Here is a 16,565-nt window from a genome sequence, read left to right as displayed (position 1 = left end):
GAGACCTCATTATTCAGCAGTTTTGAAGTCCACAGGCCCGTCTTGAGGAATTAAGGCAGTCTTAATACTTTTGGTACCAGATGTTTCCTGAAGTAGTGTCATGAGGAGAAATAAAACAAATTTTGAGATGTTACCATTGAGTAACTTACTAATTCATTCAACAAATAATTTATTGGATGCATTTTTGGAGACTTTAGTTCCCACGAATAAATGATGCCTGATCTAAGAGGAACTATTTCTTTCTTTCTTTTTTGTTTTTAGTCATACCAGCATCAGTGGAAGCCCCAGTCTCCTCCAACAGCCAACTGTAATTGCAATAGGTAGTCGATTCCCAGTTTCCCCTGCCTCCCTCCTGGCTAGAAATGGGTGTGCCACTGCTCTGAATGCCTGAATGCTTCTTTGTCACGACTCTGGCCATTTAGTAACAGAAAGAAGCTTTTTTTTTTTTTTTTTTTTTTTTGTCTTTTTGTCTTTTGTTGTTGTTGTTTGTTGCTATTTCTTGGGCCGCTTCCGAGGCATATGGAGGTTCCCAGGCTAGGGGTTGAATCAGAGCTGCAGCCACCGGCCTACGCCAGAGCGACAGCAACGCGGGATCCGAGCCGAGTCTGCAGCCTACACCACAGCTCACGGCAACGCCGGATCGTTAACCCACTGAGCAAGGGCAGGGACCGAACCCGCGACCTCATGGTTCCTAGTTGGATTCGTTAACCACTGCGCCACGACGGGAACTCCGAAAGAAGCTTTTAAATATGTAAAACAGGAGTTCCCGTCGTGGCGCAGTGGTTAACGAATCCAACTAGGAACCATGAGGTCGAGGGTTCGGTCCCTGCCCTTGCTCAGTGGGTTAACGATCCGGCGTTGCCGTGAGCTGTGGTGTAGGTTGCAGACGCGGCTCGGATCCCGCGTTGCTGTGGCTCTGGCGTAGGCCGGTGGCTACAGCTCCGATTCGACCCCTAGCCTGGGAAACCTCCACATGCCGCAGGGGTGGCCCAAGAAATAGCTAAAAGACAAAAAATAATAATAATAAAAAAATAAATAACTGACCAACAAATTACATAACTAAGTCGGGGGAAGTGCCTGAACATGCCTCTACCTGAGTGTTGCGTAGATGACAAAATACTTCAAGGAAGGAAAGTATAAGAAAGAAAAAATCAAGGCAGATTAAGAGAAAGCCGTGTGAAGGTTTGGAAGAGCTCATGGGCAGTTCTTCAAAGGCTCCTATGACAAAGTCTGTCTGATACTTGGAAGTGTTAGAAAGCTCCTACTACATGTGTACAAATGTAGCCCGTTGGAATCCTGTAATTTCTTGGAAGCTTCGTAATCAGAGCCTCAACAATGTTGTCTTGAGTTGGTGGTGGTTTTTTATTGTTAATAACTTTGTATTTTAATTATGAATTATCTTTTTTTTGTTGTTGTTGTTATGGCCATACCCTTGGCACATGGAAGTTCCCAGGCCTAAGGGTCGAATTGCAGCTGTAGCTGCCGGCCCACAACCAACACGGGATCTGAGCAGCATCTGTGACCTACACTACAGCTCGCGGCAATGCAGGATCCTTAACCCACTGAGCAAGGCCAGGGATTGAACCTGCATCCTTAGGGATGCTAGTCAGATTTGTTTCTGTTGAGCTACTTTGGGAACTCCTGAATTATCATTGATTTAACTTTATGATTAATGTGTGGTGATATATATTTGCATAAACAGAACTTTTGACATAAAATTTTCCAAATTTAGACTTTGACAATATATTGTTATTCAGATAGGAAGCACCCATTTTCTTGTTAAAGCAGATGTCTGTAATATTCCCTTGTAGTGATACTTCTTTGCCGATACTGTTTTTCCACCGGAACTTGGGAACCAAGAAGGGTGGGTAGAATGTGGGTTTTTTTGCCCCACCTAACTGAACCCCAGACCGAAAGCATGTGAGACCCACTCACTTCCCTTGAATTCATTGTCTTGAGAGGGAGACAGCCATCCAAACAAACAAAAATGATGCAGTGGATAATTGTGGTAGAACTATATACGAAATGTAGTGTGACTGCATTCGACCGTGTTTTGGGCTGTGAGGGGCAGCTTGGAGGAGCAGTGCAGGTGGGTCTTGTGGTGCGAGTAGGAGTTTGATGAATGGGCAGGTAGGGAAGGGCATCGTAAAGGGACAGGATGGATGAAGAAAAGAAGGCATGACTACGACTGAACCTGTTTCCTCAACAAAAATAATCTCTCTTCTCTTTACCTCATAGAATCCTAACGATTATTTTGAAAAGGCTTTATAAAGTGAAGGGCTAGATAGATGTCTAATGATAACGATTCTCATTATTCTTTTTTTTTTGTTTTTCCTAAACATACGAAAGCCTTCGGTGTCTCCCCTACGCAGTGTCATCTCAGGACCCTCCTAACGGCATTTCGCTCTAGTTGTCCTCTTCTTCAGGGTCCTGCAGATCTTTGTTGTTTTCTTCTGTTCTGATTTTTCCTTCAGGGTCCTGCTCTGTGACATCTAAAGAAGGGAGCAGAAGAGAAGATATGTGTATATACTTAGCTTTAATAGCAGAAGAAAATCTTTAATTACTTATGTGTAACTGTTTAAGGTGTGACCTATGTAGTCTAGTCTAAGAGCAGTGCCATAATCTATAGAACATAATCCTGCAGCCAAAAAGTGATTTGGGGAGTTCCCGTCATGGCACAGTGGTTAACGAATCCGACTAGGAACCATGAGGTTGCGGGTTCAATCCCTGCCCTTGCTCAGTGGGTTAACGATCCGGCGTTGCCGTGAGCTGTGGTGTAGGTCGCAGATGCAGCTCAGATCCTGCGTTGCTGTGGCTCTGGCGTAGGCCGGTGGCTACAGCTCCGATTAGACCCCTAGCCTGGGAACCTCCATATTCCTCGGGTGCAGCCCTGGAAAAAGACCAAAGGACAAAAAACAAAAAAAAAAACAAAAAAAAAAAAAGAAAGAAATAGAAGATAGACACTGCCATTTCTTCCCTCATGTGCCCCATTGTTTTTTGCTACCTCCACCCATCCCCAAGGTACCTGCTATCTTTTTTTGTTTTAAATCTTTACCTTACTCTTGGAGTTTCCCCTAGGATCAGCGTCTTGGAGTATTGGGGTGCAGGTTCTATCCCCCAGCCTGGTACAGTGGGTTAGAGATACAGCTGGGATCTGATCCCTGGCCCAGGAACTCCATATGCGGCAGGGTGGCCCCCCCAAAATCTTTACCTTCCTCTTCTCTGTAGGTTTACCACAATATACTGTTTAGAGGTAACTTTGTAATCTTCTGAAATAACTGTTCAGGGAATATAATTTCCTATGCTTCTATAGATGTTTCATTGAAATCTTACTGCCTATACAGTTTTTATTTAGCTTAGACTATTTTATTCTTAGTATTTTACTCTAAAAGTTATTCAGAAACATACATATCACTATGTGATATTCTGTGCGTTGACGTACCATAATTTGTTTGCCATTTCTCCCCTATTTTATTTTATTGTAGCTTTTTATGGCTACACTCACAGCATATGGAGGTTCCCAGGCTAGGGGTTGAATCAGAGCTACAGCTGCTGACCTACACCATAGCCGCAGCCACAGCCACGACAGATCTGAGCTGCATCTGTGGCCTCCACCACAGCTCATGGCAACACCAGATCCCTGGCCCACTTAGCGAGGCCAGGGAGCATACCCACATCCTCAGGGATACTAGTTGGATTTGTTTTCCCGGTGCCACAGTTCTCCCCTATTTTATTTTATTTTTTAGGGTCACACCTGTGGCATATGGAAATTCCCAGGCCAGGGGTCAAATCTGAGCTGTAGCCACGCAGCAGCAAAGCTGCGTCTGCAACCTATACCACAACTCATGGCAACACCAGATCCTTAACCCGCTGAGCAAGGCCAGGGTTTGGACCGAAGTCCTTATGGATACTAGTTGGGTTCATTACCCCTGAGCCACAATGGAAACTCCTCCTCCCCTATTTTAGACATTTGTGTATGTGGGTTTATTTGGGGTGGGGGTTGTCAGAAAAACTGTGATTAATCGCTTTGTGTGTAAATACATTTATTAATATTTCTGATTATTCCCCCTCGTTTTTTTTTTTTTTTCTTTTTCTTTTTTTGGTAAGTTCTTAAATGAAGTACTGGATCCAGAGACAAGATGTTTTTTAAGACTATAATTAAGTCTTTTATATCCAGAAGAAGGGTGCCAATTTATACATCAGCCAGCAGTATTTGAGAGGGCCAGTCGGGGTGCACTTTATTTGAATAATTCACAAGGTTAGGATTATATCCTGTCTCAAAACGCACTGTGTTAACCCAAAAAACCCGATAAATGAAGGACTGTGCTGTCCTTTCAGACCGGTGGTGTTGTTTTTCTTGTTTTCCATAGGATATTTTTTCAGCTCTTGTTCAGGGACCGTGTCGTTCTGCCTGCTGTACATGTGATAGCTAATTACAGGCCTTAGTTGTGCTTCTGATCCCTCCCCCTGAGAATTTATCTATTCTTCTGACTCAGCTGTCACCAGTAGGGGGTGATACTTAAACCTGTGTCTTCGGCTCAGTTCTGTCACAGAAGCATTGTTAGCTCCTTTTCTGCACTTGCTGAAGCAGGCAGTCTCCATGGCCCTAACAAATGCCCCTGAAGAAATAATCCCTTGCCCTGTCTTCTTACCAGTCTTGCCGGTGAGATCAAGGGGATATTAATTACTATTTTGTTTTTCATGTTTATTTTGTCACTGTTTATTTTGATAATTTCAGACTTAACAAAAAGTTGCAAAAATAACACAAAGAATTCTCACGTAGATATTCACCTCAATTCCCCAAATGTTAGCATGTCCTCCTTTGTGGTTCACTGTGCTCTTTACACACCACACACACACACACACACACACCCGTTAACTACTACTTTAAATCTTGGAGTTCTTGGCTTTTGGTTTTTTTAATCTCAACTTCCCCTTCCTCTCCCCGTTTCCTTCCTTCCCCTGAGGGACCGTTATGGGCTAGGAAAAAGGGAATTAATTTGGAATTAAATGCTGTGGTTCAAGGCCCAATTCCGCCACGTTTTTTAATCGGGTGAACTTGGGCGCGTTACTCTTTCTGATCTCCAGGATCCTCGTAGACAAAATGGTGTCTGTCATGCCAGCTCCACAGGACGGTTGTGAAGGCTGAATGAGAGAACGTGTTTCAAAAGTATGCTGCGTGAATGTCGGTCAGCCCTCAGTGAACGCTCGCTTGTCTAGTAGAGTGCCAGGCATCACTCTCGTTACTGGGAAGTCAGAAAAAACCAGCACGTATTTCCTATTTGGTCACTTACTGCATTCAGATTATTCAGTTATTCAGTTCTTCCTTCAGATTATTTTTCACTTTTGATTTTTTTCCATTTTCTCTGCTTCAACCCCAATCCATAGCATTATCACCTCATGTCTGAGTCACTGTAACAACCAACTGGTCCCCAAGTTGTTTTTTGGGCAGTTATGTCAGTGCCAAACTAATAATTGTTCTGCGGGATGGGATGGCATGGTGGAAGAGATACAGACGTCATAATTATACATCTAGTTTTGCATCTTTGCCCTACTTCTTACAAATACTGTGACACTGGGCAAGTCCTTTCACCGCTATTCTAATTTGATCTCTTTTTTTAACAGGTGAATATCAGGGACTATGCTGAGTACTAAAAATATATGGAAAGGATGAATGTGTTCCTTGAATTTGAAGTGCATCGTGGTCTAGTGGGGGAGACAGAGTCCAATGACTTATGTATCTGTCTCCCCGCCTAGTTCTTTACATGACTGTGGTGTAACATAGAATGATAAAACAAAACTGACTTGGGAGTCAGATATAAAGGGCAGCTTATGTAGTGGTAAAAGCATGGACTTAAGAATCAGATTGTCTGGGGTCTAATCCTGCCTCTAGCACTTATTAGCTGTGTCATCTTGGGCAAATTAATAAGCCCCTTAAAGCCTCAGTGTCCTAATCTTCACATAATGGGGATACTGATAGAATTTATGTGCTTAGCATCGTTTGTTGCGTATAGCACATAGCATGTATTAACTAATAAGAGCCCAGTAATTATGATTTTGATATTACTCTAGTACAGCAGTTTAAGAGCTTAAAAATATCAGCTTTGGCCTCATTTTTGAGTTGGAGTTCCGGTTTAGCCACACATTGGCCATGTGTATATGGGAAAACATATTTAGCCTAAATCTCAGTTTCCTCATCTTTAAAATGCACATTGTGGAGTTCCTGTCGTGGCATGGTAGAAACGAATCCAACTAGGAACCATGAGGTTGCAAGTTTGATCCCTGGCCTCGCTCAGTGGGTTAAGAATCCGGTGCTGCTGTGAGCTGTGGTGTAGGTCACAGACGTGGCTCCAATCTGGAGTTGCTGTGGCCGTGGCGTATGTCGGCCGCTGTAGCTCCAAGTAGACCCCTAGCCTGGGAACCTCCATTTGCAGCGGATGTGGCCCTAGAAAGACAAAAGACTAAATAAATAAATAAAATGCACATGGTGATACTTGACTCATAGACTATAGAAATTAAAAGAGCTCATGTATTTAAAGAGCTCTGAATCAGGATCTGAGACATGGTGTTTCATGAAAGATAAGATGTTGTCATTTGTATTCTTGCTCTGCCATCTGCTGGCCCTTTTATCTTTGATATGTAGATTAACCTCTCTGAGCCTTAGTTTACCTACTTTGTTCAAAGCAAAGTTGTTTTGAAGAGGAATGTTGGGGGATGTGTGAGATTTTGCCACATAGAAGGACTAATCTTAAAAAAAAGAAGAAAAAAAAAAAGAAGAAGAAGAAAGGCCCTCGAGGTGTGCAGGTGCCTGTTCCAGTGCTCAGGGAGTGATGGTAAGTCGTAGGTTGCATTGGGGAACATCAGTTTGGTGTATCCAGGAGGTAGCATGTTTGTAGGGAGAAGAGGACAGTGGAAATGAGGCTAGAAAGGAAGGTTGGAGCCAGTTTGTGAAACGGTTTGAATACCTTGCTAAAATGTTTACCCTTTATTTTTAGGTCTCTGTTTTTCTAGCTTCTAAGAGCAGAGGAGACTAAATTTGCTGTGAGATAGAGAAGGGGATTACTTGAAACCAGTGTTGCAAATAGGAACTTCGTGACAATTAATCGTAATAATTATTTACTGGTTACATAACTTGATTCTCTGTCTCCCAACCTCCCATACTCTCATCCCCTCAAATAATCTTTGAGTGTATTTGATATGTGCCAAATTAATACTGTAGTTTTAGTCGCCTGGCACACCTCTGCTGGCAACCCCTATTATGCATACCCAGCATGAGAATTGTGGTTATAGATGATACGGAACTTTTGAAATTGTTTTAGGAGAGTGTTAGGACGCAAGCTATGCAGTGAAGAGCTGGGTTGGACCAGATTAAGTAGAAGTCGTTTTGATTAATTTAGAAGAACTCTCCTGCTTTTTCTTCCCAGGAATTGTTTAGTCTTTGAGCTGCGTGGATTACCTTATGATCCAGATAAAATCAGACTTGACCTCCTCTCTCTCCTGCTTTTTTAGTAGGAGCTTTGTTTTTACTTTGCTTGGGATGTGCCTAAGGGGTGATGGGAGAAATCTCTCTGAGCAGGAATTTCCAAGAGATGAGTTATGCAGACTCTGAGTTCCAGCTTCTGTTTTATCCTTCCATTGTTAGTCCTCCTATATTGCTGTTGTTGGTTTAAAAATAAAATAGGGACTTGGTAGCCAGTGGGCTAAGGATCCCGTATTGTTGCTGCTGTGGGTTTGATCCCTGGCATGGGTAACTTGTACATGCTGCGGGCATGGCCAACAAATAAAATAGGAAATACTCATCTCTCAGTACTTCTGTGTTAGCTTAAAGGACTAGAATTTGGGGAATCACAGATGGCAGTATAGGTTTTAGATTAGATCTCAGATAACCCAAGTACAGTTCTAGTTTTGTCACTTGCTTGATACATAATTTCTGTTGTTCTTTATTTATTTTTCAGCTGCACTGTAGTATCTGGAAGTTCCCAGGCCAGGGATCAAATCCGAGCCACAGCTTTGGCAATGCTGGATCCTTAACTCACTGCACCAGGCCAGAGTTCAGGGATCGAACTGGTGCCAGCACAGAGACAAGCCAGATCATTAACCCACTGCATCACAGTGGACACTCCATGTTGTTCTTTATTTATTTTTATTTATTTATTTTTTGCTTTTTAGGGTCACAGCACATGGAGGTTCCCAGGCTAGGGGTCAAGTTGGAGCTGTAGCTGCCGGCCTACTCCACAGCCACAGCAACACCAGATCCGAGCTGCATCTGTGACCTACACCACATTTCACGGCAATGCCGGATCCTTAACCCACTGAGCGAGGCCAGGGATTGGACCCACAACCTCATGGTTCGTAGTTGGATTCATTTCCGCTGCGCCACGATGGGAACTCCTCCATGTTGTTCTTCACATGGAGATGATTATCCTTGTTCACATCCCAGACCTGCTGTGAGTTTCAGGTGAGGTAATATATTTAGAATTTGTATGTAACATTGAGAAGGTAGTATATCATAGTGGTAAGAGCATAGGTGGAGTTCCCGTCGTGGCTCAGTGGTTAACGAACCCGACTAGGAACCATGAGGTTGCGAGTTCCATCCCTGGCCTTGCTCAGTGGGCTAAGGATCTGGCGTTGCCGTGAGCTGTGGTGTAGATCACAGACGTGGCTCGAATCTGGCATTACTGTGGCTGTGGTGTAGGCCAGCGGCTACAGCTCCAATTAGACCCCTAGCCTGGGAACCTCCATATGCCGCAAGTACGGCCCTAGGAAAGGCAAAAAGACCAAAAAAAAAGAGCATAGGCTCTTAATACTGCATTTCCCAGGATTGAATTCTGGCTCTGACCCTTCCTTACAAACTGTATGTTTCCAGATGTACTGCCATTATTCTACGTCTTTGGTTCCTGTTTTATCTCATTTAATTCTCCTAACAACTTTATGAAGCATGTATGTATTAATAGTCACATTATAAGATGAGAAAACTGAGGAACAGAAAGGTTAAGTAATTTGTGTAATGTCACACAGGGAACAAATGAAAAGTTGAGATTTGCACTCTAGATCCAAAGCCCAGGTTATTAACTATTAGGCACATGTATTTCCCAATAGAGAGTAGCTGACTAGAAAGGTCTTGTGCTTACTAATAGGAATTAACATAGAGATAAGGGGAAGTTTCTTTGAAAAGGAAAAATTTGTAGGGTCCAAAAAGCTGTTTTTGTTCCTTTGCACAAATATTTTACCAACTGAAAAAAAATTTTTTAAATGGTTAATTTAATATTCTTAGTGTTCATATATTACTGCCCTGGAAAGTTACCAACTAGGGTCAAAGGGCAGCTTGTTTCATCTGGGTGATGAATTTTAACCATTTAAAAAGGTGGTACAGTGAAGAGTAGGAATTCATACAGGAAATAAGAGGGAACAGGTGAAGTTCTGTGATGCAGTGGTTGAATTTGAAGAGTTACTCCTCCTGAGCTTTTTCTTATGTGTCCTAGCGATGTCTAGCTGTAGAGGGGCCTGGGATATGTGTCTTTGTTACAGGTGGTCGTGTGCCCAGGTAAAAATAAAAGGTCTATTAACATGGCAGAAAGAAGAATGAGGGTCACAGTCTGCTACATCGGGCCAACCGTTTAATTTTTGTGAAGTCTGTTTCCTCATCTCAGGCCTTTGTTGTCCATCTTACACTCAGTTATCAAAGTGTCACTGCGAAAGCACTCTGTAAGCTATAAAATAACATGTAACTATTTTAATAACTTTTTATTATAGAAATCACATGGTGTACAGAAAGTTTGATTTATTCACAGATGAAGACTGGTGGCACATAACCAGAGTAACTGGTTTTGCCATCCCATGGCATGCACAATCTCCTGGGCCAGGGATCGGACTGGAGCCACAGCAGCAACCCAAGCCACAGCAGTGACATTGCCACATCTCTAACTGCTAGGCCATGGGCAACTCCTATTTCTAGTCTTATACTTCAAGTTTCATAAACTTTTTTTTTGCCTACTTTGTGCAGTGGCTTGACACGAGGGTCTCAGTTCCCAGACCAGGGCTGCAGCAGTGAAAGCGCCAAGTCCTAACCGCTAGACCACCAGGAAACTCCCTATAAACTATTTTTATCACAGCTTTATTGAGATGTAATTCACATAACATTCAGTTCACCCAGTTTTTAATTCCTGTTTAGGCCTCCCTACAACATATGGAGTTCCTGAGGCAGGGATCAGATCTGAGCCACAGTTGTGACCTATGTCACAGCTGTGGGAACACCAGATCCTTTAACCCACTGTGCTGGGCCAGGGATTGAACTTGCATCCTGGCACTACAGAGATGCTGCGTGAACTCCTGGTCATTTGTGCTTTTGATGTCATATCTAAGAAATAATTTACTAATTCAAAGTCAGGAAAAATTATACCATTGTTTTCTTCTATGAGCTTAATAGTTTTAGTTCTTACATTTTGAGTTAATTTTTGTATATAATATGAGGTAGGACCCAATTTTCATCCTTTTGCACGTAGATATCCAGTTTTCCCAGCACCATTTGTTGAAAAGCCTATTCTTTCCCATTGAATTTTCTTAATATTCTTGTTGAAGTCAGTTGACCCTTTATGTAAGAGTTTATTTCTGTGGGTTTTTGTTTTGGTTTGGTTTAGTTTGGTTTGGTTTTGGTTTTTGGCCACCCTGTGGCATATAGAGTGCCTGGGTCAGGGATCAGATCCAAGCCACAGTTGTGGCTGCTACCACAGCTGGGGCAATGCTGGATCCTTTAACCTACTGTGCCAGGCTGGGAAATGAACCTGTGTCCTGGTGCTGCAGAGATGTTGCCAATCCCATTGCACCACAGCAGGAACTCCTGTAAGAGTTTATTTCTGGACTTTCAGTTCCATCTCATTCATCTATATGTCTGTCTTTATGCTAGTACCACACTGTTTTGATTACTGTAGCTTTGTAGTAAATTTTCAAAATGACATGTGGGCTTCCTACTTTGTTGTTCTTTTCAGAGATTGTTTCATTTATTCTTGGTCCATTGTATTTCCATATGAACTTTAGGATCAGTTTGTTAATTTCTGCAAAAAAAAGAGGGAAGCTGGGATTTTGATACAGATTGTATTGAATATGTAGATCAACTTGACAATATTAGGCCAAGTTTTCTGATACATGAATATGAATGTCTTTATATTTATTTGAAAACAACTGTAGCAATGCCAGATCCTTTAACCCACTGCACTGAGCAAGGATTGAACCCAAACTACTGCAATCAGTTTAGTTTCTTAACCCACAGTAGGACCTCCCACCTTTTTCTTTTCTGTTTTCTTTTTTCTTTTTTTTTGCTTTTTAGGGTCGTACCTTTGGCATATAGAAGTTACCAGGCTAAGGGTAGAATTGGAGTTGCAGCTGCCGGCCTGCACCACAGCCACAGCAACATGGGATCTGAGTTGCCTCTGCGATCTACACCACAGCTCACGGCAACACAGGATCCTTAACCCACTAAGTGAGGCCAGGGATCGAACCCGCACCCTCACGGATACTAGACAGATTTGTTTGGGAACGTCCACCTTTTTCTTTTTTGAGGATAACAGCTAAAGCACATTCTTTTACCCAAATAAATTGATCATATTTGAACTATTAGGCTTGGATGGGGATTTTGTGGGAGATCAAGTTGGAAAGTAAATCGGGGCTAGATTTTGGAACAACTCGGGCATCATTCATCTAACAGCCTAAGAATTTTGTCTTTTGTCTTCAGGCCTATGACGTCCATTGAAGTTCTGAGCAGTAGAGGGTCCTGGGTGGTAATTTAGGAAGATTAATCTGTTGTGCCTCTGAGGTCTCCCTTGACCATCCTTGACTGTTTAGGGTATCTTGCTTTATGCTTGTGTCTACCCAATATCTCCTCTGTTACACTGTTTAATAGACTTTCTGCAAATATTCATTTGAGTGTTCTTTTCTCCTGCTTCTTGAGAATAGAGGTCACACTTGTATTCCCACAGTCACACGTTGTGTTCCCACTGTCTAAGACAGTATCTAGCACACGGTAGACACTTGAGTAGAAATACTTTCTGAAAATGTAAATGAGTGTTGTGTTCTCCACTTTTCTGGAAGCTAAATTGTTGGCTTTGTGTTCCTTTTGTTTCTTCCTGGGCTCCAAGGAGGAGGCATCTCCTTATTCCTTACTTGATATCTGCTTGAATTTCCTGACTACTCACCTTGAGAAGTTCTGCTCAGCGAGACAAGATGGAACACTGTGTCTGCAGGAATCTGGAGTGTTCCCACAGGAGGTGGCTGATCGGTTGCTTCAGACCATGGCTTTTCATGGTAAGAAATAAAATAGACAGGAAACAAAAACTGATGTGCTGTTAATTGGCATTGGATTTTGAAGTGCTGCTGTTGCCATTTAATTATTTTTTTCCGAAATAATAGAAAAGCCTTGTTTCTAATAATAGAAAAGCCTCTTTCTCATTCTAAGAAAAGGAATTCATTTATTTTTGCCCATCCTGCCATTTACTGTATGATTTGGAATAAGCATTTTCCTTTTGTAATCTGGGAAAAATCTTTTGGTTCCTTTTTTGTTGTTTTGAGAAGCCATTCTCATGGCAAAAATAACTTCCCTTCCAAAATAGACATCTAGAAGTCTGCTAGTACTTACATTGTCATTTGGCAACAGGAGAGTTAATAAATAATATTGTGGGGAATTCCTGTCATGGGTCAGCAGAAATGAATCTGACTAGTATCCTTGAGGACGCAGGTTCAATTCCTGGCCTTGCTCAGTGGGTTAAGTTTCTGGCCTTGCCGTGAGCTATGGTGTAGGTGGCCGATGCGGCTTGGATCTAGCATTACTGTCAGTGTGGCGTAGGCTGGCAGCTACAGCTATGATTCAACCCCTAGCCTGGGAACCTCCATATGCTGTGGGTGCAGCCCTAAAAAGACAATAATGATAATAATAATGATAATAATAATATAATAATAATAATAATAATAATACTGTGGAAAAACTGGTTTCTACTTTTAACGTTTGAATTGGGAAATCATAGCTAATTTATTCTGTTTTCAAAAACAAATTCTGAAAATAAACTGAAAGACTTACCTGTGAAATTCTGGTTATGTATATTGAAAATTTATCTTTGAGTTTTAAGTTGAAAGAGATATTATACCTTTATATGTTTGGAGTGTATAAACTCTTACAAGTAGGAAATACAGTTTGCCCACAATTATAAAATAGAATGAAAATGGGGCAGTAATAATAACTATCATTGATTGATTGTCTGCTGCATGTTATGAGGCCAGGCATTTTATATGCTTTTCTAGAATTTTCTCCAAAACCTATACGGTAGCTATTTTTATCCCATTTATATTCAGATAAGGAAACTGAGGTTCAAAGGAATAACTTGTTAAGAGTCACCCTGTTAATATGTAGTAGAGTCCTAGTTCAAATGCAGATCTATTTGATTCTCAATCTGTGCTCTTTTCACGGCCCCACAACCTTCCTACACCTACATTAAAGGTATTCCTAAGGGTGGGGGAAAAACTGTAATTGTAATGTATACATGTAAGGATAACCTGACCCCCTTCCTGTACAGTGGGAAAAAAAAAAAAATTCTATGTATTTGAAAAAATAATATGCATTATAAATAAATGGCTGATTTGAAAAAAAAAAAAAAAGGTATTCCTGCTCCTAAATACCTGATAATAGTATAATTGTGTTGTAACTTTATATATGTGTGTCATGTGTGTGTGTATATAAAACATAAATATATTTACAAGCATTGTTCTCTTAAATATTAAATATAAACATGTACATTTATTATATATATTTAAAGTCCCAGCAAAAGTGCTGTGTGTGTATATATACGCACATGCACACATACACATATAATGAATGCAGGTAATGCATTCCAAAGAAGGGTCAGAGAAATAAGGCTGTGACCAAAGGCTGCGACACTGATAGGCTTCGGATTCCCGTCTTCACAAGGATCCCTCATGTCGCTCTCTTACAGCCACATTCATATTTCTCCTGTGCCTACCTCCGTTTCTATAACTTTATATGTATCCATTGTTATATTTCAGGAATTATAACCATTCCATTTATTCCATTATTTCATTGGGATCAGCTTTTTTTTTTGTTTGTTTTTTTGTCTTTTTGCCTTTTCAAAGGCCGCTTCTGCGGTATATGGAGGTTCCCAGGCTAGGGGTCAAATCGGAGCTGTAGCTGCCAGCCTATGCCACAACCACAGCAACGCCAGATCTGAGCCGCATCTGCAGTCTACACCACAGCTCACGGCAATGCCGGATCGTTAACCCACTGAGCAAGGGCAGGGATCGAACCCGCAACCTCATGGTGCCTAGTCGGATTCCTTAACCACTGAGCCATGATGGGAACTCCAGGATTAGCTTTTTTGACTGGTATAATTCTCTAGAGATTCGTCCAGATTATTGTGTATATCGTCCATTTCTTTTTTTTTTTTTTTTTTTTTTGGCTTTTTAGAGCAGCGCCTGCAGCATATGGAGGTTCCCCAACTAGGGGTTTCATCGAAGCTACAGCTGCCTGCAGGCCTACACCTCAGCCACAGCAATGCAGGATCCAAGCCACATCTGTGACCTGCACCACAGCTCATGGCACTGCCGGTTCCTTAACCCACTAAGCAAGGCCAGGGTCAAACCCACATCCTCATGGATCCTAATCAAATTCATTACTGCTGAGCCATGACTGAAACTCCCAGTCCGTTCCTTTTGATTGTTGAGTAGTAGCCCAGGTTATGGAGTCTGTTAGTTTGTATGACCATTCATCCCTGAAGGACATCTGCGTTGTTCGCAGTTTTTAGCTGTTATGAATATAGTATCTAATATTATGAATAGGATAGTGCTATAATCATCCATGTATTTCGGTCTGTTTCTTTCCTGTTCTCTCTTTTTTTTTCTTTGCTACATTATGGCATGTGGAAGTTCCCAAGCCAGGGATCCAGTCTTCACCACAAAGCAGTGACAACACTGTGTCCTTAACTGCTAGGCTATTAGGGAACTCCTCCTATTCTTTAGCTTTGGGTAATTTCTATTGTTTCATCTTTTTTTTTTTTTTGGCTTTTTAGGGCCGCACCTGCAGCATATGGAAGTTCCAAGGTTAGGGGTCAAATTGGAGCTGCAGCAGCCAACCTACACCACAGCTCACAGCAACACTGGATCATTAACCCACTGAGCAAGGCCAGGGATCAAACCCACATCCTTGTGGATACTATTCGGGTTCGTTTCTGCTGAACCACAACAGGAATTCCCTATTGTTTTATCTTTTAGTTCACTGATTCTTTCCTCTGTTCCTTCTATTGCATTCTTGAGCCCAACTATTTTTGTACTTTTCCATTTCAAGATTTCCCATTGGTTCTTCTTTATATATTCTATTTCTTTTCTGAGTTTTTCTGTTTGACATTTATTTCAGGCATGTTTGTAATTGCACACTAAGCATTTTTATGATGGTTCCTTTACAGTCTTCATCAAATAATTTTAACATTTCTGTTATCTCGATGTTGACAACTATAGATTGTCAGTTTGAGATCTCACTGGTCCTTTTTTTCAGTTTGAGATCTCAGTGGTCCTTTGTATGATAAGTGATTTTTTTATTGAAATATGACATTTCAGGTATTATGTTTTGAGACTTTTCTGATGTAGTTTGTGTCTCTGACACCACTGCAGCAGTGGAAGATAGGGCACTGCCTTGTTACTGCCAGATTTGGGTAAATGTTCTGATTTCCAACTTGACTTCTACTGACACCCAAGACTCGGGGCTTCTCATCACTGCTGTGCAGGAGTTACAGTTCTGGTATCCCACTAGGTCTCTGCTGTACCTCCCTAGCTGAGATGGGTGTGAGGACCTCATGTCCCTTCTTCACTTGGCCCCCACTGATGCAATGTTGGGATGAGCTGACCTCATTACTGTTGGGCAGTGATAAAAGTCTCGACTCTCGGGAGTTCCTGTCATGGCGCAGCAGAGACGGATCCGACTAGGAACCATGAGGTTGCTGGTTTGATCCCTGGCCTCACTCAGTGGGTTAAGGATCCGGCGTTGCCATGAGCTGTGGTGTAGGTCACAGATGCGGCTTGGATCTGATGTTGCTGTGGCTGTGGTGTAGGCTGGCAGCTATAGCTCCGATTGGACCCCTAGCCTGGGAACCTTCACATGCCGCAGGTGCTGCCCCAAAAAGAAAAAAAAAAGAAAAAAAGAGTCTTGACTCTCCAGTAGGCTTCCTTGGACACCTCTCCAGCTGGGAAGTGGAGAAGCACCTCACTGCTAGATGGACATGAAAGACCAGGCTTCCCACGTGGTATCCACTGACATTACAGAGATGACAATCCTGGCTCCCTATTCAGCCTTCTCTAATGCCGCTCTGTGGGGAGACGGGGGCAACTAGGTCCAGCAAGAGTGAAAGTCTAGGTTCTCCTCATGGCTTTTGCTGGTATGGGTGAGGGTGGGGCCACAGGTTTTTCCGTGGTGTTTGTTTGACTGAAGTGAAGTAGTTACTGTCTAAAAGTTGCCTGCTTGCTAGGCTGCCTCTTTCTGGTACTTTGGTAAGAGTGAGCAGATTTTGGAGTTCCCA

At 42.1% G+C, this 16,565-nt stretch overlaps 1 protein-coding gene across 1 annotated transcript in view; it reads left to right on the top strand.

Annotated features, from left to right (window-relative positions):
* The window catches only part of ZYG11B (zyg-11 family member B, cell cycle regulator), a 72,697-nt gene that overhangs the window by 13,323 nt on the left and 42,809 nt on the right, over positions 1-16,565 (top strand). The window contains exon 2 of the mRNA XM_021096631.1: positions 12,132-12,297. Coding sequence (XP_020952290.1) covers positions 12,132-12,297 — 166 coding nt within the window. The remainder of the gene's footprint in view (positions 1-12,131; positions 12,298-16,565) is intronic.

This window comes from Sus scrofa, chromosome 6, assembly GCF_000003025.6.
Source record: "Sus scrofa isolate TJ Tabasco breed Duroc chromosome 6, Sscrofa11.1, whole genome shotgun sequence".
Lineage (NCBI taxonomy): Eukaryota > Metazoa > Chordata > Mammalia > Artiodactyla > Suidae > Sus > Sus scrofa.
This window is presented reverse-complemented; position numbering and strand designations above follow the sequence as displayed.